This window comes from Scaptodrosophila lebanonensis, unplaced genomic scaffold (genome assembly GCF_003285725.1).
Source record: "Scaptodrosophila lebanonensis strain 11010-0011.00,11010-0021.00 unplaced genomic scaffold, SlebRS2 tig00000110-arrow-arrow-pilon, whole genome shotgun sequence".
Taxonomy (NCBI): Eukaryota; Metazoa; Arthropoda; class Insecta; order Diptera; family Drosophilidae; genus Scaptodrosophila; species Scaptodrosophila lebanonensis.
Genome location: NW_022060573.1, coordinates 1,156,189 through 1,182,088, shown reverse-complemented (window position 1 = coordinate 1,182,088; position 25,900 = coordinate 1,156,189). Strand labels below are relative to the sequence as shown.

At 40.0% G+C, this 25,900-nt stretch overlaps 1 protein-coding gene across 1 annotated transcript; it reads left to right on the top strand.

Moving 5' to 3' along the window:
- The first annotated feature begins 3,121 nt into the window (after positions 1-3,121).
- On the top strand, positions 3,122-4,662 carry LOC115628179. The gene is made up of 3 exons (XM_030524166.1): positions 3,122-3,867; positions 3,918-4,112; positions 4,167-4,662. The coding sequence occupies exons 1-3, from the start codon at positions 3,657-3,659 to the stop codon at positions 4,253-4,255; spliced, it is 495 nt and encodes a 164-aa protein (XP_030380026.1). The 5' UTR covers positions 3,122-3,656; the 3' UTR covers positions 4,256-4,662.
- The last annotated feature ends 21,238 nt before the right edge of the window (positions 4,663-25,900 follow it).

Here is a 25,900-nt window from a genome sequence, read left to right as displayed (position 1 = left end):
ACCAACTTGAAGGCGCATACTTTGGTGGTATGGCCTGAGACCGTTCTATTGAGCCCGGAAACCTGGGCACGAATTCTTTTGAAAGGCAGCTGGAGCCTGCTGCGTAAGCGCTCTGAAATAAATGTTCCCTCGGAACCTGAATCAATCAGAGCACGCGCTGTGTAAATTGTGCCCACGTGACGAATGTTGACCATGGCTGTGCTTAAAAGCACGCCTCGGGTGTGCGAGGAAAAGTATGTCTGTACATTAGGAGGAGTGGACTGTATATCGTGGAGTGACGACTGAGGAGCTGATGTGGGAGGCACGAGTGGAGTCGGGGCACCGCGGTGCAATAACGTGTGATGGCGTCCCTTACACGTGGAGCACGAATACTGACTCGTGCAGTCTTTCAGCTGGTGCCCTCTTGCGAAGCAGTTCAGGCACAGCTTTTGCTTCTTAATCACACCGGAACGCTCCTTGACCGTCATTGCGAGGAAACGCGGGCACAGACGAATTGGGTGGTTTTCTCTGGAACAGAGGTTGCAGGTCTGCGTCTTTACTCTGACCTTTGCCTCAAACGAGTTGACTCTCCTCGCAGCCGGCTCCTTTTGAGCTGACTTTGGCACGTGGACGCTGGTGCTCGATCGCACATCACTTATCGCTTCGAGAGTTCGATAGCGATCTGACAGGAATTGGTTCATATCGGACCAGGGAGGAATCTCAGTCTTGTCTTTAACAGACTGTTCCCATAAAGAAAGGGTCTGCTGTGGGAGTCTTGTGGCGCAGAAAAAGACTAAGCCGCAATCCCAATTTTCGGTACTTATCTTCGCGTTTTCCACAGCTGTTAAGCAACCTTGAATGGTGCTCTGAAGTTCCTTAATGGAGGCGCCACACTCTGACGAAATTGGTTGTATGTTGGCAAGGACTTTTAATTGACTATTGACGAGGAGCCGTTTGTTTTCAAAACGGTCAGTCAGGTCCTTCCATGCAGTAGCGAAACCGCTATTAGTGAGTGGCGACCTCGAAACGATAACCTTCGCCTCTCCACTAGTTTTGGCGTTAAGGTGGAACATTTTCTCGACCTCGGACAGACGCGAATTGCGAATGTACACGGCCGTAAAGAGATCCCGGAACGTAGGCCATTTCAAATAATCGCCAGAGAACACCTCGGTATCCACCGGTGACACATTGAAGCCCCGAGCTTCGACAGCAGGCGCCGAGGGATTGTGTGACGCGGATGCCTGTTCAATCTGCCCGGATACCAGACAGACACACCGCTCGTAGACGCGATAGCAATTTTCGTATCTAGATTGCATCGCCTGCTTGTCAGGAACACCGGCCTCTAACTGGGTTAAAGCCCTGGAACACGACCGCTGTTCTTGCTCAACCCTTTCCCAAAGGACCTTGACTTGGTCTAGACGAGTCTTGAGCATGACAAGCGGATCAGAGGCGGATGAGGAGGCCAAAAGCGCCTCGAATTGGCACAGGCTATCGCTAACGGAATAAAGTTATCTAATGCCATTTGGATTTTCTGAGCCGCGATATGAACAGCTGAACGTGTAGCTGGACTAGTTCTCGTTACAACGGGAACTTCCAATGAGTCCTTCTCATTGTCGCTCGGCATTTTGAGCTTCCACACAGGCCTGACAAGCAATAAGTAGAAGTGGGCGCGCTATAGGCGTTTCGGATGGACACGGACGGATGCGCGCCGAAAGCAACAAGTGGCGTTTAGGACTGCGCCTTGCTTGTTGGCAATATAAAACAGGACACGACCAAAGAAAAGAGGAGGAGGCGGCAGAATCTATATATGTAGTTCGGCTTCGCTGTGTGTCCCAATGTGGCTTACGAACCGACTGGCTCGTAACAAAAGCACGTGGAAGTATGGTTTGGCTCTTAGTAAATTCCAATAATACAGCTGGATACGCTGAACACTTGCGAGGTAACAGCAATAATAATAATGGCAGCAACGGCGACAATTAGACGGCGGTAGTTCAACGGCGAGAATAAATCCTTATTAAATTGTCAATAACTCCTCAGGATGCGCTGAAATATGCAATGTGACTCCAAAGGAAACAAATGCCACCGATATTTAATTTATTTTTAATTTTATTCAATCTTTGTTGTGACAAAATCACTGCTGCCATTAGCAATCGGTTTTCCCTTTATTATCGAAATTAATGTAAATTATTTGTAATTCGTGACCGTGACTAATATTCGGTCACACTCCAAATTTTCGATATTCCGATAACCGGTTCCCAACAAGTGCGCATCACTTGTTGACGAATTGTGCAAGTAAGAATTTTATGCCAAAAAAAAAATAGAATATTCGCCGGTGAGCTAGGGATGCTCATGTAGAAAATACATCGATGTTTTTTTCGATTTGATGCATCGACATCTTGCATCGATGTATTACGATATATCAACGAAAAACATCGATGTTTTCGATATATCGCATTTGATCTAAATATTATAATCAATACAAAAAACGTACTTTTGCATTAAGAAATATTAAGAATATAGAGATTTATTGTTGTATTTCCCACTGTTTATTAGGAAAATGTTGCAAAAAGAGAAGTTTGTTGACACGCTTGGCTTGCAAACAGCTAAAATTAGAACCATTTGTGATATTCAAACTAAAATTAATATATTTTGACTTTCCTCTTTTTTTTACACAGTTTGCACTTAACAGATTTATCGCTAACTTTGTCGTAATAATTTCATACGACACTTTTGTTGTTTGGTGCCATGATAAAATATTTCGGTATACAATTAATTAAATCAGAATTGGCTTAAAGTAAAAGCACTTCCAAAGAAGAAAAAGCGAATAATTGCGTCACATGTATATTTACAGCATTCAATAGACATGATACGTTTTGCTTTGTCTCCATTTGAACGGGCTTTGACTGTTCAATTAGTTTTCTTTAATTCTTTAATTAAGTCAGAAATAAAACTCGCCTTTCGATGCATCGGCTCAAATACATCGATGTATGATTCGATATTAACCTATTCAATATATCGTAAAATGTCGATATATCGAAAGCAAACATCGATGTTTTATTGAACATCGATGTATATCGCGCATCCCTACGGTGAGCGCACGCTCGCGCTGGCGCTGGATATGGCACGACTGGAGCGGAGTGCTAACCGGAATACGGGTAAGTTGGTGGGAGTCGCGGACCGACCGTGTCGTGTTACAGGAATTGTGTTAGTAAATATGTGTAATTGTCAATATGAACATATGATTGTGAATGTATGTTTAATATGGATTTAATATGTATATTTGTATGTAAGCATGTGGGGAACTATGGTTATTGGGTAGATTCGGAATATATATGTACAAGTATATGGATGATGCGTAGTGTGCAAGTGTATAAATATTTAAGCAGATGTACAAAAACGTATATTTATTGTGCGCGGAAACATGCAAGCGCTTAGAAAATATGTTTGTGGTTTGTGGGACATGCAAGCATTAACAAATATGTATGTTTGTGGAATCTGCAAGCATTAGGAAATATGTATGTTTGCGGAATCTGCAAGCATTAGGAAATATGTATGTTTGTGGAATATGCATGCATCAAAACATACGTGTGTTGTAAGTGACGGTGATTATGCAGTGATAGTGCGTTAGGGCGGCAAGTCCAGTTGTGTTTCTCACTGGACACTTGTTGCACATATGAATGAACACGTCCCAAGTATGCCGGTATGCAATCGCGAACGGACAGATTGGTTCTATACTGCTAATTCGTGCACTTTATGTATTTTTGGTTGAGCTGACCGGCGCGGTATCAGCCGTATACGAATGGGGCCCTTGGATCAGGGACGGAAAGCGGGATGCGGATTCCGTTTTTGGAAGTCGGCGGACAGTCCGACAGAAGAAACCAATATGGCGTAAGTACTGAGCCAAAAGTAACTTTTTACTTAGCTGTTTTCCCTTATAGGAGTCCAACGCCAGGAACAAGCTGGGGCGAACGGATGGCTGGCACAAAACGAGGATGAGTATGGATGGAGGTGCGTCAGCAGGATCCGGCTCGAAGGACCATGTAAAAGTCGGGGGGCGTCGGGGATAAAATGTCCAAACTCCAGTACAAGAACAAAATGGCGGGATTTTCAGGTTTCAAAGTGCTCTTCTGCACGTATGTATTCACTTCATATAAAGACAATTTGTAACTAACTTAACCTAGTTACAGTGCTCTGGTCCTTAACTAACGTGTGGGAGAGAGAGGGCGCTGACGTCAGCCGCGCTGTGCTAGCAGATGTTGCTAGCGAATGTTGCTAGCAAACGTTGCCAGCCTGCCATGCAGGCTACTAGCAGTGCTGCCACGTCAACACTACCTTTGCAAAGTTTGGTATGAACTTGCGATAAAAGCCACAAAGTCCAAGGAATGACTTAATTTCTTTGGCTGTTTTTGGAATCGGGAATTTAACGATTGCCCTTTTTTTTCTGGGTTTGGTTTTATACCTTCAGTTGTTATAATGTGACCAAGAAATTCAGTTTCTTTTCTCATGAACTCGCATTTGTCAAGTTGAAGTTTTAAATTGGCTTCTCGTAGCTTAGTGAAAACATTTCTCAGAGACACAATATGCTCTTCCAATGAAGTGGAGTAGATTATTATGTCATCCAAGTAAACCAAGCAATCCTTAAATATTAATTCTTCTAATAAATTGTTCATGCAACGTTGAAAAGTTGCGGGTGCATTTTTAAGTCCAAATGGCATACGAGTGTATTCGTAATGGCCATGTTTGGTGGAAAATGCGGTCTTTGCTATTGACCTTGGATCCATTTGGATCTGATGAAAGCCCTTGGCTAAATCAATTGTTGTGAAATACTGGCTCTTTCCCAGTTTATCCAATATCCCATCCATTACAGGAATGGGATATTTATCATCAACGGTAATTTCGTTGAGATTTCTATAGTCTATGACTATACGATATTTTTGTTTGCCCGAGGCATCACTTTTCTTTGGTACAATCCAAATGGGTGAGCAATATGGGGACTTGGATTTACGAATTATGCCTTGAGTCAGCATTTCGTTTATTTGCTTATTGACTTCTTCGTCAAAAGCTTGGGGGTATTTATATGGTCTTTTGTAGACTGGGTCTTCATGCTTTGTCTGAATTACATGCTTAATCGTACTCGTGAAAGTCAAATTTTCACCTTCTCGGTATTGGATATCGCGGAATTCGGCTAAGACCTTTTTTAACTTTTCTTTTTCTTCGGGATTCAGGTGTTCTAACCTGAACTCGTTGGATTCTTTGAATTCGTTTTGGATTGAGAAATTAAAAGGTACATCCTCTGTTAGAGGTGGGTCGAGACATTTCAAACTACTTTTGTCTGCTCCCTGATCATTGTCATTATGCCTAATCATGAAAGAATAACCGCTTAGGGTCACTGTTCCTGTTTTATAATCAATGTTAGCTTGGCAAGCTTCAAGGAATTCTCTTCCTATGAGCATATCATAACGATCGGAAAAATTGTGTATATAAAATTGCTGTCTAGTAGGACACAGTTTACTGGGGAGGAATAATACTACTTCGTTTAACTTTATTGTACGATTAATTGTACGGACTTCTAACGGACAAGGTTTTGATGGGAAGATGAAAAAATTTTCTCTTAACAAGTTGATCGACGATCCTGTGTCTATTACACACCTAATTTCTTTATTATTCATTAATCTCTATATATATAAAACAGTTTGTCCTGACTGACTGACTGACTGACTGACTGATTGGCAATCAACGCACAGCCCAAACGGTAAGAGCTAGGAAGCTGAAATTTGGACACAAGATCCCTCTTATAGTGAAAGTGAGCACTAAGAAGGGGTTTCGGAAAATTCGAGCTCCAAAGAGGGGAAAAAGAGCTCCAACGTTTGTATGAAAAATCTACAATTTTTATCCGATTAACTTCAAACTTAGTTTGTATATTCTCAAAAAGAATACAAAAAAAACTGTATACTTGGATTTTCAATATTTTTCCTGCGGCCTGAATAATAATGATTTTCCGGTGGAAAATTCGGTAAACGAAAAGCTATGTGCAATCAACGCACAGCCCAAACGGTAAGAGCTAAGAGGCTGAAAATTGGACACATGTTGTCTTCAGTGGTGTAGGTGAGCACTAAGAAGCGGTTTTGGAAAATTCGAACGCCAAAGGGGGGAAAACGGGCTCCAACGTTTGTATGAAAAATCTACAATTTTCATCCAATTAACTTCAAACTTAGTTTGTATACTCTCAAAAAGAATACAAGAAAAACTGTATACTTGGTTTTTCGCCATTTTTCCTGGGGCATGAAAAAAGGGGGGTTTTCCGTGGAAAAATTGAAACACAATCAACACCCCACAGCCCAAACGGTAAAAGCTAGGAAACTTGGGCTCAAGTATCCTATCATGGTGTAGATGCGCACTAAGAAGGGATTTTGGAAAATTCGAGCTCCAAAGGGGGGAAAAGTAGCTCCAAAGTTTGTTTGAAAATTCTGCATTTTTGAATCGATCAACTTTAAATTTAGGTTTTATAATCTATAAAAGAATACAAACAAAACTGCATACTCGGTTTTTCATTTGTGTTGGAGCTTGAATTATTGGGGTTTTAATATTTATTCATTTTTTCAAATGAAAAGTTTGTGTTATAAATTTTGTCAGATCGATTTCAAATTTGGGTAATATAATCTACGTAACTAAAATTACAACTTTGCATTTAACGATTTTTAAAATATGCATTTTACAAATGCAGGTAGAACAAACAATACAAAATATCAAACAGTTGGGGACAACTAAGTATACATACACACACACACACACATACATACATACAAGCAGCTGTTCGTGTAGTTGCGTGTAAACGGTTGAAGTAGCCAAAGCAAAATGCGAGACACTAATGTGTGAATGTTCATTTGTACACATGTATGTATGTACATACATACATACATATGTATGTACAAAAGTACATACATATGTATGTACAAAAGTACATTCGTCTTGCACTGACAGGGCAAGAAATGTTAATTAATTAAAAATTATTAACATTATAACATAAACATTTTTATGCTATTTTTTCTTTGTTTAGTACATTTGGCATAAGGGGTTTTTAGGACAACGGACTACAAGGGCGTACACAGGTTGGGCAGGGGGGACATTTCTCCCCTTAGAAAGAATTTCGCATTATGAATTACGCCAGCACCATATGTATTACATACGTACATACGTCTGTATGTATAGCATGTACATATGTATGTATGTACATCAATAAGTATGTATGTACGTTCATACATTGCTATATACATATGTATATAGGTTTGTATGTACAAGTATGCAGTGGGCTATCGAACACTGTTGTTTAATTGTAAAAAATAGTTTTCTATGGTTTCAAATCAAAATTTTTAAAACAACAACAACAACTTCAAGTTATTGGCTCGCAAATCTTCTTTCGTTTTGATCATTTACGCCTGTTCATTACATACGCAAAATGCCAAAAGTTTACAGTTACAGTACACATACAAATAAATTTGTATGTATGTATGTGTACAGTGTACAATCGAATACAGTATTATAATCAATAACTCTCAAACGATGTTTTTCGATGTATTTGTATTCGACATGTATTACGATATATCAACACAAGTATCGATATTTTCGATATATCGCATTTAATTTTATTATTGGGGTTTTAATATTTATTCACTTTTTCAAATGAATAGTTTGTGTTATAAATTTTGTCCGATCGATTTCAAATTTGGGTAATGTAATCAACATAACTATATCAACAAATTGGCATTCAACGATTAAAATATAGCAATATGTTTTTTACTTGCCATATATCAAATATCAAATAGTTGGAAACAGTTCGTGTCTATGTGTGCCCATGCATACATACATATGTACAAGCATATGTATCTATGCCTGTATATGTATGAAGCATGTAAATACAAAACAACAACAACAACTTCAAGTTGTTGGCTCGCTCATCTTCTTTCGTTTTGACCATTTAATGTTAATTGCAAAGGCAAAACGCCAAAAGTTTACAGTTACCGTCGCTAAGCAACGACTGCGTATGCGATAGTAAAGCAGAAACCGAATAACGGAGCTACGCATATTCTGCTTCGCATTGCGGGCAGATGTATGTATGTATATGATTTGTTCTTATCGATCTCAATAAATAATTAGATTTTATTATTTAAATATTCTGCTTATTGCATTCAAACTTCGATATTTTGATGGTATCGGTGGCTTCAACTATCGAAAGTTTTACTCTAGCAAATTGAGATGAGAATTGTCAGTGCTTTTTGATCGTGGGTCATCGCTGCACGGCATTGACACGAGTGCCGTGTTTCATATTCCGAGTTTGTGCGTGACCGTATTGACTCAAATGTGAATTTAAAATTAGGATATACCCTTATAATTATTCCCCTTTTTTGCACATAGTCTATCTTAAAACGTTGCGTTATCTCTATATATAAAACAGTTTGTCCTGACTAATTGGTGATCAACGCACAGCCCAAACGGTAAAAGATGAAATTTGGACTCAAGTATCCTTTCATAGTATCCATCATAGTGTAGGAGCACACTAAGAAAGGCTTTTGGAAAATTCTAACTCCAAAGGGGGGAGGTTTAAAAAAATATTAGTTATAGTGGTCATGTTCGTTTAAAGAAATAGTTTGGCAAGAACAAAAATGTAACGGACTACTGAACAATTTTTTGTCAAGAACAGAAAATGTTCATTTAAATACCTTAAATGCCTTCCTACTGGTAACTTATAAGGTGAAAACATATGGGTAGGTTATGCACACACAAAATAAATACAATTGGAAACATATTGAGCCGGGTTAAGACGGGCAATACCTGCTAGTAATCTGATATCTCCAAGGCCACTTGATGAAAATTTTCCGAAGTGTCCATTTTATAATGACCACTAGTACTTTCGCGTTGCCTTTTGACTGGTGGATTGGGTGTATCCCGAACTTGAGCTGTTTGATAGTTGACAGGGTTATTTACTCTATCATAGTGTAACCTTTGTTGCATTTCTTGATGAAACTGTTGATAATTTTCGGTTTGATGTCTTGGTCTGGTATTATTGTAAGTATTTGTATGTTTATAAGCATATGTTTGATTTGAATTTTTATTATGATTTCTATTATTATTTCCCCTATTCGCACGGTCATTGTTATTCTTTTGGAAGCCTGAATTTTGGGGGTTTGACTGATTTATCGGGCCATTGTAATTTTTGTTTCTATCGGAGAAGGTGTTTTCATAAATTCCTTCTCTCTGAGCCACTTGTTTCAAGTGTGAAACTGTACTTATATCATACCTTGCTAACACCATGAACAACCTATCTGGCAATTTTCTTGTAATCACATCTTTAACTGTTTTGTTTAAAGCACTTGTATACAAAGCCGTGTTTCTAGTATCATCTTCTAATATTAGCTTATTTATAATTAAAAATGATTTGTATTCAAGTTCTTCCACAAACTTACGGATGCTTCCATTAAACTGGGTGTTGTAGAGTCGTCTCAGCAGCTCTTCGAAGGGGGTTTGTGTTTTGAATTCTGATATCAAAACTGTCTTCAGTTCGAGCCATGAAGCTGGTGCTGCTAATTGGGTTACTCGTTGGGCATCTCCTGTGACCTGCATCTCAATTGCTCCAAATATGACATTACGTTGTCTCACGTCTGCGGTTACGTAGAGTCGCGTAATGAAATCGATCCTCCTGATGAAAGCGCTCAATTCTTCTGTAGCTCCGTTGAACATAGGCACCTGCCTAATCTGTCCGAGGGCTTGATTCAGATGCAACTCTGAGAGAGCGGATGTGGAGTCTGCGGTTGTTGCCTTTTTTTGTTGGTTTTATTTGTTTCACTTATAATTTGTTGTTCTTGGATTTTGTTTTGGTTGTAATTAGTTGTTGTGTTTTGACCTGGGACTTGAGTTGTCCTTTAATGGTCGTTAGTCTGTGTGACACTTGTCGCAAAACCGAAGTAAGTCCGATTAAGTTGTGATATTACACTCAATTGTGCGCGATGATCAGAAAGAATTAAGTCATTTGGAATTACTTTCTTTATTGATCATATCACTCACGAACTTTTTTAATTCTTCGTTTACGCACTACGCATACGTGGGTTCTTTAGCGGATATATTCTGCGAAAAATTTTTTTAATTATATTGAATGAACAGATGCTGCAAAGGCATTAGCACTATTAACATTCACAATGAATTCTTTTTACCGGTCCAAGGATAATGTTAGAATCCTTATGTAGCGATCACTTTATTCACTTTAAATATATCCTACCGACTGCGCCAATTAAATATCCAACACGATATTGGTCGAAAAAAAAATAGGTTTTATTTCTTATTCAACACAACATTTATTGAATTATTTGGAGAATTACACTTATACGAACTTAAAGGTAAGAACATAGTTCGATCCGTACTGTGTAAACGCAAATATAAAACTCAATGTTCTAAGTTCCGTGATAGCTTAGCAAACCTCGGTTTAGAGCTGGCAATTGGACTTTACTCGTCCCGAATTTGAGCCGCGTTGGCAATTTGGTGAGAACCTAAATTTGCTTATAGCCCGAATTTGAGCCGCGTTGGCAATTTGGTGGGAACCTAAATTTGCTTATAGCCCGAATTTAAGCTGCATTGGAAAATTGGACTTACTCGTCCCGAATTTGAGCCGCGTTGGCCGTTTGGTGAGAAACACAATTGTTATTGCCAGAAATTTTCGGGTGTACGTGCCTGTTGGCATATGTGAACTTATATTTAACTTATACATAAGTATATGGGTGTGTTACATATGTCACTATATATATATATATATATATATATATATATATATATATATATATATTATTTATTATTATTATTTTTTTATTTTTTATGTAGAAATGCCCTAATTTAACCAATAATTATAATTATAAGGCAATTATAAATTATATATCGCAAAAAACTAGTATAGCCTTTCACCCTTTGGGCAAATTCTTTATGTAATGTTAAAAGAGTTGAATTTCAAAAAATTTTATATCGTGAAGATATTAATCAATAAATTGATGGCATTATTAATAACCCTGAAAATGTTCTTAATCAATTTAGTGATATTAATCTATCATTGCTGAGGGGTCAAATACAAAAAATCTATTAGTTATCATTTTCAATTTATTTAATTTAGTATATTTAGAATAGTAATTAATTGAACAAAATAAAATAAATACAATAGAAACAAGTAAAAAAGCTAAAGTCGGGTGTCCCGACTTTGAAATACTCTGTACATATGTTTACAATAATTATAGAAAATAAAAGAAATTAAGAAAATAAAAAAAAATTTGATCGATTTTACCTCTCTCGGTATTCGAACTCACGTAAAGGGTTTATAATTGCACATTTACATAGCAATTGCGTCTGTGTGAGTGTATGTATGCCTATGCACATCTATTCGTGTCTGTGTAGGCATTTTCGCAGTCAACCAAACAGCAACAACAGCCGCGGGCAGCGCTTGAGCAGCGCTGCAGCAGCAAATATATTTATGGCTATAACTTCTTGTTAAATCGGTCTATCATAGTGAAACTTGGCATAACTTGGACACATAATAACTAACTGGGGGTATTTCCAAAATTTTAGTGCGAAATTCCAAGAATTACGGGAGTTACGATTTGCGGGCTAGAGGGGGGAGGGAGGGAAATTCCAAAATATACATTTTCTGCGTATTCACATAAGGCACCTTGGACTTTAAATATCCCTAGGTCTTATAGTCTCCGAGATATAGGCGACTATACGAATGGAAAATCGGGAAAACCCCCATAGGGGGGAAGTGGGGGGGAAAATCAAAAAATAAAACAAACTCGTATAGAATACACACATAACGCATCTTTGTGCAAAATTTGGTGTCTCTAGCTCTTATAGTCTCTGAGATCCAGGTGCTCATACGGACGGACAGACAGGGCTAGATCGACTCGTCTCGTCTTGCTGATCAAGAATATATATACTTTGTGGGGTCAGCCACGCCTCCTTCTGCCTGTTAAATTTTTCAGCTCCCGCAAACCTAATATACTTCTGTACATTTCATGTACAGTACTTGCTTTCAGTCATCTAATGATGAATTTACGCTTTCAATTACAATTGGTATAAAACTGTGATTAGCTCCACAAATTTCTGAACATTGGCCATAAAATAAACCTGGGTGGTTTATAAAAAAATTAGTTTGATTTAGTCGCCCCGGAGTTCCATCAACCTTTACTCCAAGAGTTCAAGAATGAATTACATCGGCGGCTGTTACTAAAATTCGAATTTGTGAATTTATTGGAAGAACAATTTCATTGAATTGGATAAATTACTTGTCGTTGGGAAACTAAGCTTTCACAAATGATATAAAAGAAAAATAAAATACCTAATAAAGAAATTGAAGAGCCAATAGTTGAAATAACACTACTTCATGTAGTGTAAGCATCTGGATAATCAGAATATCGTCGGGGTATTCCGGCTAATCCTAGAAAATGTTGAGGGAAAAAATGTTAAATTTACTCCAATAAATAAAATAATAGATTGAATTTTTAGTGGTGACGTGCTGAAATTCTAAAATATTGTCAAAACATTTATTGCATACGTTTAGGCTCTAAGTAAAACTGACCAATATGTTTTCCTGTTGTTTTAAGTCCTGTGAGTTTGGCCATAAGCTTGGTTCAATGAACCCTACAGTGCAGTTCTGGTTGTGTAACTGACTACTTAGGCAAAAACAATGGCTTAATCTGGTTTTGTGAAAAATGTCGTAGTATTGCTACCGAAAAGCGTCAGTTTATGAAGCAGACGCATAAAAGTATAAAAGAACTTCGTGCCGAGTTTCAAGTTTTCCACGAAAAATTTGTATTGCCGGAAACGACGTTTCTTGGTCTTAAGCTACTGTCCGAGTCTCTAACAAGAGAGAACGCTACAGTCGAGCAAGCCCGACAGTGTAATACCCTGTACCCAGGTAAACTTCCGTCACTGAGTTATATGCGCCCAAAGCAGCAGCAAAAAGAGGAAGAAGAAGAGCGAACTTGTTGCTGCAGTTTGTGGGGGTTGTACTGGCGAGAATTTGTTTCGCTAATAACTTTTCTTAGAATTGACAGAATTCAATAAAATTTTAAACAGAAAACTGCCATTATCCCTTCCCGAAGATGTTCACCATCCAACATTAGAGTTGGTTGTTAATATTGAGATGTACTCCGCCGTGCCTTGTATCCAATCCACGCGGGTACAGTGCTTTAAAAAAGCGAATTATATTAAATTGAATTATATTTTAGCACAGATAGTTAGATTGTTCTTATTTATATGCGTGTAACGAATGGACGTAGCCATTAATATATTTTATGGTGCTCTTAAGTCTTTAAATCTACGGCCATCGCGTCGTGTGCCTTGGTTCACTAAAGAGCTTTCCAATTTAAGAAGTATTAAGTTCAGGTTATACAAGTATAAGCGTTTTAAAAACTTTGGGTCAAACTCCGATTTTTACAAATTCAGCGTAGTTCGTTCTCAGTTTCTAATATTAAACAATCAATGTTATGCAAAGTACTTAACACGATACAGACTTAATTTTACTCAAGATCCAAAGCAATTTTATAGTTTTGTTAACTCTAAAAGAATTGTGACTGGGTTTCCATCAATGTTGTCTTTTAACACAGATGCTGGTATTGCTGACACAGATGCTGGTATTGCTGACCTTACAGAACAAGATACTTACAGAACAAATTGTTTCTCGTCTTCCAACATTCACTTTTACGCCAATATTCCTCAGGCTAACTGTATATTCATGCCTATTGTTGATAATTTTGTCAAACCTTAAGCAAAGTTTTGCACCCGGTCCGGATGGTGTACCAAGCTGCGTTTTGAAATTCTGTGCTGTTGCCCTAAGTAAACCACTTTTCAAGCTTTTTTCCTTGTCACTTGGCAGTTGCTGTTTTCCCGATATCTGGAAAGGAACTTACATTTGCCCTCTCTTCAAAAAAGGATCTGAATCTGATATTGAAAATGACAGAGGAATTGCTAAACTTTCAGTTATCCCTAAGCTTCTGGAAAAACTGATGACCACCCACTTACAACATCATTGCAGTTCCATAATTTTCCACGAAATCGTATTGTATGGATATCTAGTTATTTGTTTGGCAGAACACATCGTGCAATTTTTAACGGCGTACTATCAAAAGCTATCAAAGTAACTCCTGTTTACTCTTTTAATACCCTGTACCCAAAGGGTGCAGGGTGCGAATGTATGTAACAGGCAGAAGGAGGCGTGGCAGACCTCACAAAGTATATATATTCTTGATCAGCGTGACAAGACGAGTCGATCTAGCCCTGTCTGTCTGTCTATCCGTCCGTATGAACACCTGGATCTCAGAGACTATAAAAGCTAGAGACACAAAATTTTGCGCAAATATGGCTTATGTATGTATGACGTATGTACGCTGTAGTTTTACACTTGAAATGAATACACGTCGGTTCTTTGATTTTTACTAATCGTGCTCTCGCAGTGTTGTATGCAGCTGTGTAAACCTTAATCTATAAGTGTAATTCTAAACGATGCAGCTGCCTTGGTGAAGCTGGTTGAGCGCCTTTGTATTGATTACCACTATATGGCTCACTGGTGCGAGCTCGAATGAATTCGTCTCATTTGACTCTTTGACGAAATGTGCAGGATAATGCCGTGTTGCGGATGACTGAATTGCTTCCGATGCTTGCATTGATATTCCACTCAGTCTTACTGTGCAACCAGCTTCTAAGTGCATGATGCCTTGTTGGGGAAGGTGAACCACTTCGTGAATGGTTCACTGCATTGTAAGTGGCCAGTCGTCTCAGCATAAAAATTTGTAGAGCCAGCGATTGGGAATATCCAACCTCATCCAAAACGATTGCTCCTCGTAGTCAACCATGGTGCATAACAGATCGGTATGCGGTTTGAGTGGCGATATCTCACACATATTGTTGATAGCACCTTCCCATTGCCATTTTATCGTCCTCTTGACGGCATTTATAACGTTCCGCCTCTGACATTAAATGGTAAGAGTGAAGAGCAGTATTGTATATTACACAGCTCGCTTTGACCACTGGGATCATTTTGTGTCCAGCTTTGACTATCGGCATGGGAATTATTTTAAAGATGTCTTAATGTTGGTTCAGGTACAGTGGGATAGTTGCTTCGATAATAACAACAACATCTTTGAATATTCCTTGCGCTGTGAGAAGTTTGTAGATTGCTTGTAACCGGTGTTCCGAGTTTCTGCCAGGTAGAATGTGATTTCGTGGTAGCGATTGATGAATATTTTGGATCTCTTCCTGCGTTTGGCCAGGCTTTATGAGAAGAGGGTTGATATTCCCGTGGTTCACGTTTATGAGTAGATCAATAAACTTATCTTGAATTTTTTTAAGCCTCATCGACCCAGCCTTGTAGTTGATTTATGATCAAGAAAAAATTGATTGATTCTCGATATACTAGGAATTGTTTCTTGACTGCATCAGCCATATTCTCCAGGCTACCCGTGATTTGTTTCAAGCTTTTATTAACTTCTTCGGTAGTTGTTTTCACCAAGTTTTGTGTCGCTCTTGTAACTGACGTCTGATTTCCAGCATATGCTTTCAACTCCTTCTGGTTATTCAACAAATTTTTTTATCATATTGATCATACCAATCGTGGTTACTGATATGTCAAAGAAACCACCAGGACATACAAAAATACTAGCACAATCCCGTTCCTTGCAGTTTCTTTAGTTTCCATAATGAGCTTGTTATTTTCGTCTATTGAGCTTAGTTGCTACTCGATTTTGATAGCAGCCGCAATACATTGTTGCTCGAATTCCTTTAACTTGGAACATATTCCTTTTGACTTTCAAATTAAAACTTTTGACTGAGTCAAGACATCGAAGTATGCTTGTAGATCGAAGTAGAATAACATTTTCCAATTAGACGACACTACCACAACTCTTTCGATTTTCTCAAGGAAAATGGCAGAGTTCTTTCCAATTTCCTGAATGTGTAAGTTGCTTGTATTTTGATATGAACTTGTGGCTGCGGTAGCCATTTGAAGAAGCAACATAAGACACAATGATGAGGCAATCGTTGTATTTTGTCTAGTTCTCCTTTCCGGTAGGCTCTCTTTTCTTATGTCCTCCTCTTTTGAAGTTGGTAGTGGACAAATTTTGTTCAGCGATCTCTGAATTTCGCCGCTGCTTGTCTTAATTTTGGCCATTTCGCACGATGTGTATTTTCCTCTTTAACAAGAACGACCTGCCCTTCTTTTAAATTTGCGCTTTCCGTTTGCCATTTAGATCTTTTTCGGAGGGTTACCAAATAGTCTTCCTTCCATTTTCTCTAGAATTCGATCCTTATTCGCTGCATATATCGCCATCTGTCCAGATTTCCGATCCTCTTTTCACCGTCGATGAATTCAGGTGGACCAATAAGTGGCCTTCCGACTAAATGTCCAGGCGTAAGAACATCATCTAACTCCAGATCACGGCCCATCGCTTTTAGTGGCTGCGAGTTTAGGACTGCTTCGATCTGACATAAGAGTGTAGCAAACTCTTCATACGTAAAGCTGTTTTCACCGATGACACGCCGATTTCACTCCGGCTTCCCATAAACCTCCCATATAGAGACTTCCCGGGGGGGATAAAATGCCATTTAACGCCTTCTTTCTCCATTGTAGGTGCCACTCTGTTATTGTTTTGAATGACAGCTGCTAGCTCCTCGTCCAATTTCTTCGCAGCGCCAATAAAGTTTGTGCCGTTGTCCGAGTACAAATTTTCACTTTTGCCTCGTCTTGCAAAAAATCGGTGAAGTGCTGCAATAAATTTATCTGCTGTCATGTCGCTCAATGCTTCCAAATGAATCACTTTGGTTTCCATGCAGACAAATAGGCAAATGTTGCCTTTATGCGACTTCTGACTTCGGCCTTTTGAGCAACGTATCTGGAAAGGTCCCGCGTAGTCAATTCCAGTGTCATGGAAAGGATATTTAGCGGTAACTCGATAGTTAGGAAGGTTGTTTTGATACTTTTTTTTGTATCTTATCCAATATTCGCGCTCAATTACATTTCGCATTAATTTGATTATTTACTAACAGCCACGCGATGTGGGATTTTTCCATGATGACCGGATGCTTCACCCCAAATTGCAAATTTGAATTTTGCAAACGGCCTCCCACTCGTAAAACTCCTTCCTGGTCCAAAAATGGGTTGAGTGGAAGTAGTTTGTTTTTTGTCTCCAGTGGTCTCTTCTTTTTTAACAAGGAGATTTCATGCGTGAGATCTGTTTGCTGTTGTAGGCGAATAATTGTTGTCCGCGCTTTTTCCACCTCGTCCACCGTTAAATGATCTGAGTTTGAAACTTTTTTACGCATTTTGGCAATGAAACGGAGTACATATGCGATGACATTTTCAAGCCGTTCAATACTGGAGTACTTTGTGAGTAGACTTGAGAATCCATTATGCTTTTTCCACACTGTGGAGACTGTTGCCACTTCCACTTCCTTGTGACGCGGCCATTCCCTTCTTGGCCAAGCTAGCCATTTTGGGCCTTGCCACCAAATAGAGCACGATTCGAGTTGACTTGGGGCAATGCCTCTTGATGCGACGTCCGCAGGGTTTTCTTCAGACTACGTAGTTCCAATTAATCGTCGGCAACTCTTTGGCAATATCCTCACTTTTTTTGTTTTTTATCCAGGCCAAAGCTATCTGAGAGTCGCTCCATCCCCGAAGTCGAGTGTACTTTTGTTAGAAGTTTCGACAGCAAATGTGCGGCACATAATTCCAATTTGAGAATAGTTTTTTTGTTTTTGATTGGGTTGACTTTACTTTTAGCCGCAAGTAGGGTAACTCGAGTTCCTATTTTGGTGTAGACTACCGCTGCATAGGCTTTCTCCGACTCATCGCAAAATCCGTGTATTTGGATAGAATTGGATTTTGAATATCCAATCCAACGGGGAATACTTATTTTTGTCAATAGCGGAAGCTCTTCTGCAAATTTTCTCCAAATGCTTGCCAATGTCTGGTCTAGTTCTGCATACCAAGAAAGTGTAATTTACCATAATTCTTGGATGCAACACTTGCCTTGAATAGTGACTGGAGTAAGCCATCCTAAAGGGTCGTATATTCTGGCCAACTGTGACAGTATCGTTCGCTTTGATATTTTATTCAGCTGAGGCACATCTACCTTGAAGGAAAACACGTCTTTTTTGGGATCCCATTGCAGGCCCAAGGTCTTCCTGTATAGATATTTTCTCCACTTTGCTATTGTTTTGAATACTATCAATAGCTTCCATGTCGTTTGAAATCCATTTCCTCAGGTGCATTCCAGACTTCTCGAATATGGTTCGAAGTTTTTGCTGAATTTCGATGCATTCATCAAATGTGTGTCGCCCAGTCATCAAATCCTCCATATAAGTGGGAAGTGAAAAGGACATTTCGAATGCAATGATCATACATATGGTTATGGCCAAAGTTGATCATGCAACCAAATCTCGTTTTGAGGAACAGCTCGATTATGACAAGTTGCCTTCTTGGGATGACTGCGCTAAGCAGTTAAACAGGCGTTACCAATATTTAGCGGCTGAAGAGACAACTCGGGTTCCAAATAAACCGCGAGTAGAACCTGCAAGAAATAGTAAAGCTTCGTTTTCTTGCACAAAGGGTCCTTCAAAGCCTTCAAAACCGGTTTCGAAGTGCACATATTGTGGTTCTGCGGATCATAACATTTATTCTTGCCCTTCCTTCGGTTCTATATCTGTTATGGAGCGATTTGAGTTTGCTAAAACTCAAAAAATGTGCCCCAATTGTTTGAATGTGGGCCATATAGTTTCCAGCTGCGAGGCTTCCAAGTGTCGGGTGTGTTCAAAACCACACCATTCGTTGTTGCACAGATACTCTGTAGCTGTGCCAAATTCACCCGCTCCACACGCAGTCGCACCTCCAGAAGCGTACTTAGGTCACGTTTTAAGTGCCGATCAAGTAATTCTTGCCACAGCAGTCGTAAAAATTAAAGATAGATTCGGCCATTACCATCCTGCTCGTGTGTTACTTGATGGCGGCTCACAGTTGAACCTCATGACTGAGAACCTTGCGAAGCGCCTTCGATTAAAGCGTAAAGACACAACTGTGAGTATTGTAATGGCAGGTGGAACCACTACTGGTAGTAGGCACAAGGTGTGCGCTGATATTCAATCTCGATTGAATTCTCACAGCTTTGGCACTGATTTTTCGGTTCTTAAATCCATATCTACTTGTCAGCCTGGTAACTTTGTACCCACATCGAATTGGAAAATACCCGCAAACCTTGAGTTGGCTGACCCAGAATTCTATAAGCCAGCCAAGGTTGATATTCTCCTAGGCGCTGAACTTTTTTACAAGTTATTATGCGTTGGGCAAATCGAGCTCAATTCCTGTCTTCCATTGTTGCAGAAGACATTGCTGGGATGGGTTGTTGCTGGAAGATATACAGGGCAAATACCTCCTCAACAATTCAGCGTTAACGTTGTCGCTCAAATTAATGATTGTTCTCTCGACACCTTAGTTCAACGCTTTTGGGAACTCGATCGGAGCCCAAATAAGTCGAAGGCTGTGCGCCAGACAGCTGAACAAAAGGCCTGTGAAGCTCACTTCACCAAATCAGTACAGCGCCTGTCTACAGGACGTTTTCAAGTCGAACTTCCATTCAAATCCGATCCCACTGTACTAGGGCTTTCCTTTCAAACTGCTGAAAGACGATTTCTGCAACTTGAGCGCAAACTCGCAAGAGACAAAACTCTCCATGACATGTACCATGACTTCATGAGAGAGTATCGTGATCTTGGGCATATGTCTGCTCTTGAATCTCCTCTTCCAGGACAGCACTACTATATTCCTCATCAGTGTGTCCTGAGACCTGAAAGCACCACAACCAAATTGCGTGTGGTGTTTGACGCTTCTAGTAAAACGTCAACGGCCCTATCATTAAATGACACTTTAATGGTTGGGCCGACTATTCAGAGGGAGCTTTATTCAACATTTGTAAATTTTTGGTTGAATAAATACGCAATTACTGCCGACATCTCCAAGATGTACAGGCAAATAAACGTGTCTGAAAAAGACAAAAAGTACCAGCTCATTCTCTGGCGAGAAAGCGCCTCTCGTGAGCTGCAGTCCTTTAAGTTGAACACTGTAACATACGGGACTGCATCAGCGCCATTTTTAGCTGTGCGCTTGTTGTTTGAATTGGCAAATATTTATGCTCGATGTCACCATGTGGCGTTAAATGTCATTAAAAATTGTTTTTATGGTGACGACATGCTGGCTCCTCATAATGATGTATTTCGTTATCATCTGCATGAGGATAGCTTTACTTCGTTGAAGCCGACAAAGCGGGATATATTATCTCGTTTGTCTGAGCAACTTGGACCTTTGTGCCCCATCGTCATAGCGGCCAAAACTCTGTGGCAAGAGCTGTGGCGATTTAAGATGTTAGTTGGGCTGCTAAAGCAACAGATTTGGGTGATAAATACTCGTAGGGTTTGCTCAGCAGTTTTACATAACTGCCTTCGATGCAAGCCCAAGTTAGTTGAGCAAATAATGAGAAATTTGCCAGGTGATCGCCTCCGAGAAGGTCGACCTTTCAGGGTTTGTGGACTCGAACTTTGCGGCCCATTCCATGGTAGCTATCGCATACGCGGAAGACCGCCCGTTACAAATTACGTAGCGGTACTCGTTTGTTTTGCCTCGAAGGCCGTTCACCTCGAACTGGTAGCTAATTTATCCACTGATACTGTCCTTAACGTCTTTACAAGGTTCATCGGGAAGCGCGGCCTGCCGGAAATGGTCTTCAGCGACAACGTGACGAACTTCGCGGGAACAAGCGGCTTGCTGAGGGACATGCCGTCGGCTTTCGAGCGGAGAAAGGACGCCCTGACGGACTATGCGGCAGAGCGACGAATCGATTGGTGTTTCATTCTTCCCCGACCTCCTCACATAGGAGGATTGTTGGAGGCAGCGGTGCTGCTAGGCGACCAGTCCACGATGTTGGCGGTGCTCCGTGTGGATTTGAAAGACCGGGAGTCCTTCAAAGGGGCCGGAATGTTGGAGCACCCTACTTAACTTCTAAGCCTTTTCTTTGCGCTCTCTATCGCGCCCTTTACTGCGCTCTCTTTGTGCATTACTTGTCTTATGCCGGCCCGCTGACCTGTAGCGGCAGCAGGCAAATTCACTTGCTAAATAATTCCCGCACATTCAACATTGTTTTGCACAATTACCAAGCTATTAAAAGCCATATTAATAATCAAAGAACACCGCGTCTCATTTGATAAATAGTTAAATCTTGTTGTCGTTTTTTCAGTCTTCCTTAATGACTTTTGCAAGATTGGTGTCGTGTTCACAGTATATGTTGGCTACTTCGTATAATGATCTAATTCCCGAAAGTGACTGTTGATTTAGCCACCAAATACAGCTCAAGCTGTAAAGGCAATGACCAAACACTGTTCTATTGATAGAGTAAAACTTATCATGCAGGCAGGCACATTCAATAACATGAATGACGCCATTTCGAAATTTGTCGATAGTTGCACCGAAGCAATAGGATACATTAACACTGTTCTATATTGCCAGAATTACTCTCACCGGGGCGGAAACCGCGGCAGAGGTAAATATAGAAGCCGACCATACAACAGAGGCGGCTTCAGGCATAACAACCATAATGGTAGCAGATACAATAGTGACAGCGGCAATCCTTGAGGCGGCTCATACAGAGGCGGCTAATATAGAGGACGCGGACAGCAGTATCGGATCCGAGTTACGCAAAGTAACTTGGAAAACCAGATAACCCTCTTCAGCAACCAACAGTAAAAATACTGAACATAAATCTAAGCCTCAGTAGTGTCGTTAAAGAACGAAAAAAATAAAATTCCATTAACATTACTAGTAGATACGGGGGCAAAAGTCTCAATCTTGAAAAATAATAACGTAAACTCAAATATCAATCAAAAATTCAAAACAAATATAACAGGAATTGTACAGAGAGCAATACTTGGACAATCGACAACTGACCTACTTTTCGATTACTTCGTAATCAGTCACGATTTCCTATACCATGTTCATTAGAAAATTTAATTGTATAATTGATTATCAACATGATGAATTCATCATGAAACCGAAATCACTTAATTATCAAATATACGTACCACTATTACATAGCGATGTTGACAATTCAATGTTATTGCCACTTAGATTAGATGTGATGAGAAAAATTACGCTTGTGACAAATGAAACTGTATTAATACCAAACCAGGAAATTCATACTGGGGTATTAATAGCTAACAGTAGCAGGTAGTGATTCGATAGTTCGTATTTTAAATACAACAAATTGCAATATAAAACAAGTAAAAAAGCTAAAGTCGGGTGACCCGGCTTTGAAATACTCTGAAATACTCGCTTGAGCATCGCTGCAGCAGCAAATATATTTATGGCTATAACTTCTTGTTAAATCGGTCTATCATGATGAAACTTGGCACACGGACACATAATTACTAACTAACACACAAGGCATCTGGGACTAAAATTTGGTGTTCCTAGGTATAGGCGATTATACGAATGGAAAATCGGGAAAACCCCCATAGAGGGGAAGTGGGAGGGGGGGGGGGGGTGGGAATCAAAAAAATAAAACAAACTTGCACAGCGTACAAATATATATATATATATATATAACGCATCTTTGTGCTAAGTTTGGTGTCTCTACCTCTTATAGTCTCTGAGATCCAGGTGTTCATACGGACAGACAGACAGGCAGACAGACGTACGGACGGACATGGCTATATGGACTTGGCTTGTCATCCTGATCAATAATATATATACTTTGTGGGGTCTGCCACGCCTCCTTCTGTGTGTTACTTACATGGGCACAGAACTAGTATAGCCTTTCACCCTTTGGGTACAGGCTATAATTACGAAATTAAAACACAACTAACAAACGAATATAATAGAAGTAATGAAGTTCTGAAAAATCTTAAATTCCCTCAACAGTTTGATGACAAGCTTACTGATTTATGTACCAAGTTTAGTGACATATTTGTTCTGGAAACAAAGGCAATTTCAAGTAATAATTATACTCTGTACATAAAATGTATTTTGGAATTTCCCTTCCTCCCCCCTCTCCCATGAAAATCGCGATTTTCTCTAACTCCCGTAATTCTTCGAATTTCGGGAACTAAAATTTTGCAAATGCCCCCAGTTAGTAATTATGTGTCTTTGTGCCAAGTTTCATCATGATAGACCGATTTAACAAGAAGTTATAGCCATAAATATATTTGCTGCTGCAGCGATGCTCAAGCGCTGCCCGCAGCTGTTGTTGATGCTGATGCTTTGGTTGATTGCGAACATGCTTACACAGACACGAATAGATGCGCATAAACATACATACACTCACATAGACGCAATTGCTATGTAAATGTGCAATTATACACCCTTTACGTGAGTTCGAATACCAAAAGAGGTAAAATCGATCAAAAAATTTTTTTTAATTCTCTTACTTTTTTTAATTTTTATAATTATTCTAAACATATGTACAGAGTATTTCAAAGTCGGGACACCCGACTTTAGCTTTTTTACTTGTTTTTATAAACAGAAATTAAGATTAGCAGATAAAACCCTAGTATATATGTATTAAGAATTATAGAAGCGCAGAGACGAAAAACAAGCCAGAAATAAACAGACAGGTCGAAAAACCAATAAAAGATGGTATAGTTGAACCATGTATTTCTGAATGTAAATAATGTATTATTAAAGAGCAAAATACTCCGATCGCCAATTAACACGAGCATTCAAGATGCAGCCAACACACCTTCGATTACACCCGTATTCGCTGTAGCAGGTGGGTCACAGCCTCAAAAATCGGTTGGATCCCCTAGCCTACAATTTATTTCCAAGATGAGAGGAAAGGAAGAAGAGGCTATTGCTAATATTAAAAGAGTACTTCGTACAATAAAAGCGGCAATGCAAAAACAGAGAAACATTAATATAAATGTAAAAGATGGAGTGCAGGAAATAGATGAGCTACTGTGTATTGCTGATACGAGCAGATCCAGCTGGATGAAAGTAGAAAACGAAAGACAGAGCAAAGCACCCATCCACAGAGCCCCCAATAACGATGAAACTATCCATAAAAGGATGGCTACAAGTCCTGCGATGCAAGACTCGAACAAGAAGCAAAGAAGTAAGGAACCGGAAGCCGAGTTTCAGACTGTATCCCGAAGAAGAGGAAAGCCGAAAAAGGAAAAAGAAGGCAAATTAACCCAAAAAAACGAAGCTGGTCCACACAAAGGAACAGATGCCAGAAGACGAACACGAACTCGTCCAGATGCAGTCTTGGTCAAGCCAGCCGAAGGCAAAACTTATGCGGAAGTGCTAAAAGACCTACGTAAAAATATCAAACCAGAGGAAGCTGAAAGCGCCATCCGCTCAGTTAGGAAGACCAAAGCTGGAGACATGCTTCTACAACTGGCAAAAGGAAGCAAAACCCAAAAACTGTGCGATACCATCCAAGGTATGTTGAAAGAGACAGCTGCTGTCAAGGCTCTTAAGCCCGTAGCAAAAATAGAGATACGGGACCTAGATAGCCTCACTGAAGAAGGGGAAGTCGAGTCCGCCATCAGAAAGATAATTGACGATACTGACCAAGACATCCGGGTGCGCATGACTGGTGTGAACAGCCCAGAACAAAGACGCGCTTTTGTCACTCTATCGACGGAGAATGTAGCCAAAATCCTAAGGGAGCAGAGGATAAAAGTTGGGTGGACGCGATGCCGCGTTAAACCATGTATTGATATCCTCCGGTGCTTTAAATGCTTTGGTATTGGTCATTTTCAAAGGGATTGTGAAGGACCGGACCGTAAAGACCTATGCATGAAATGCGGAGAGAGTGGACACAAAGTTAAGGATTGCCCAAAACAGGCAAGATGCTGTTTGTGTGCGCATAAAAATTACAAGGAGCTGAACCATTTTCCTGGAGCGAGCAATTGCGCCGCAAGTTCGAAAAAGGATAAAACATGAAGATACTTCAAGCAAATATGCACAGAAGCCTAGTAGCTGACGCGCTTTTATCCCAGATTGTTGTCGAGCAAGAAGTTGATCTGGTCATAGTTAGCGAGCAGTACAAGAAGAAAGACGATGGCTTGTGGCTTGAGGACGACACCAAAACTGCGGCAATATGGGTGCCAGGTACAAGCGATATTCGATACCAAAATGACACCCGGGGAAACGGTTTTGTCCACGTCCGTGTTGGAGAATATAGAATATTCAGTTGTTACTTAACACCTACAGATCGGATAAACCTCTTTGATAGCAAGCTTGAAGCCATAGAAGATGCCGCATCGCAAATACATGGAAAGCTTAACATAGCGGGGGACTTTAATTCCAAAGCAGAAGAGTGGGGAATGCCAGTTACAAATTCTAAAGGCCGAAGAGTTTTAGACATGACTGCCAGATTGGGCCTCGTAGTGGCAAACGTTGGCTCAGTCCCGACATTCAGACGTGACAGATGTGAGGGCACGATCCCGGACATAACTCTAGTGTCCGAAACGGCGGCGCATAAAATCGCTGACTGGAAAGTTTTAGACATATTCAACGATAGTGACCACGAGTATATTACATTCGTTCTGGAGGATAACATCGTTACCAAAGCTGTTGCACAGCGAAGTCAGAAATGGAATGTCAACCGTCTGAACAAAACCATTCTGATAAGGGAGATCGACAGGAGAGCAGTCAGAGCACAACACACTGGAAACACCGAAACAAAAGTAAACAGAACTATGTCAGCCATAAGGAAGGCTTGCAATGCTGCAATGCCGAAAATGGGTAACAGGCATAGACAAGGACAAGAAGCGTACTGGTGGACAGACGAAATCAAAACGATGAGGGAAGCATGTATAAGACGCAGGCGACATCTCACCAGAGCAAGACGAC

Coding starts and splice junctions, on each gene's coding strand:
- LOC115628179 (XM_030524166.1), top strand. CDS start 3,657: ATGAACACGTCCCAAGTATGCCGGTATGCAATCGCGAACGGACAGATT. Junction 3,868..3,917: donor ACAGAAGAAACCAATATGGC/GTAAGTACTGAG, acceptor TTTCCCTTATAG/GAGTCCAACGCCAGGAACAA. Junction 4,113..4,166: donor TTCAAAGTGCTCTTCTGCAC/GTATGTATTCAC, acceptor ACCTAGTTACAG/TGCTCTGGTCCTTAACTAAC.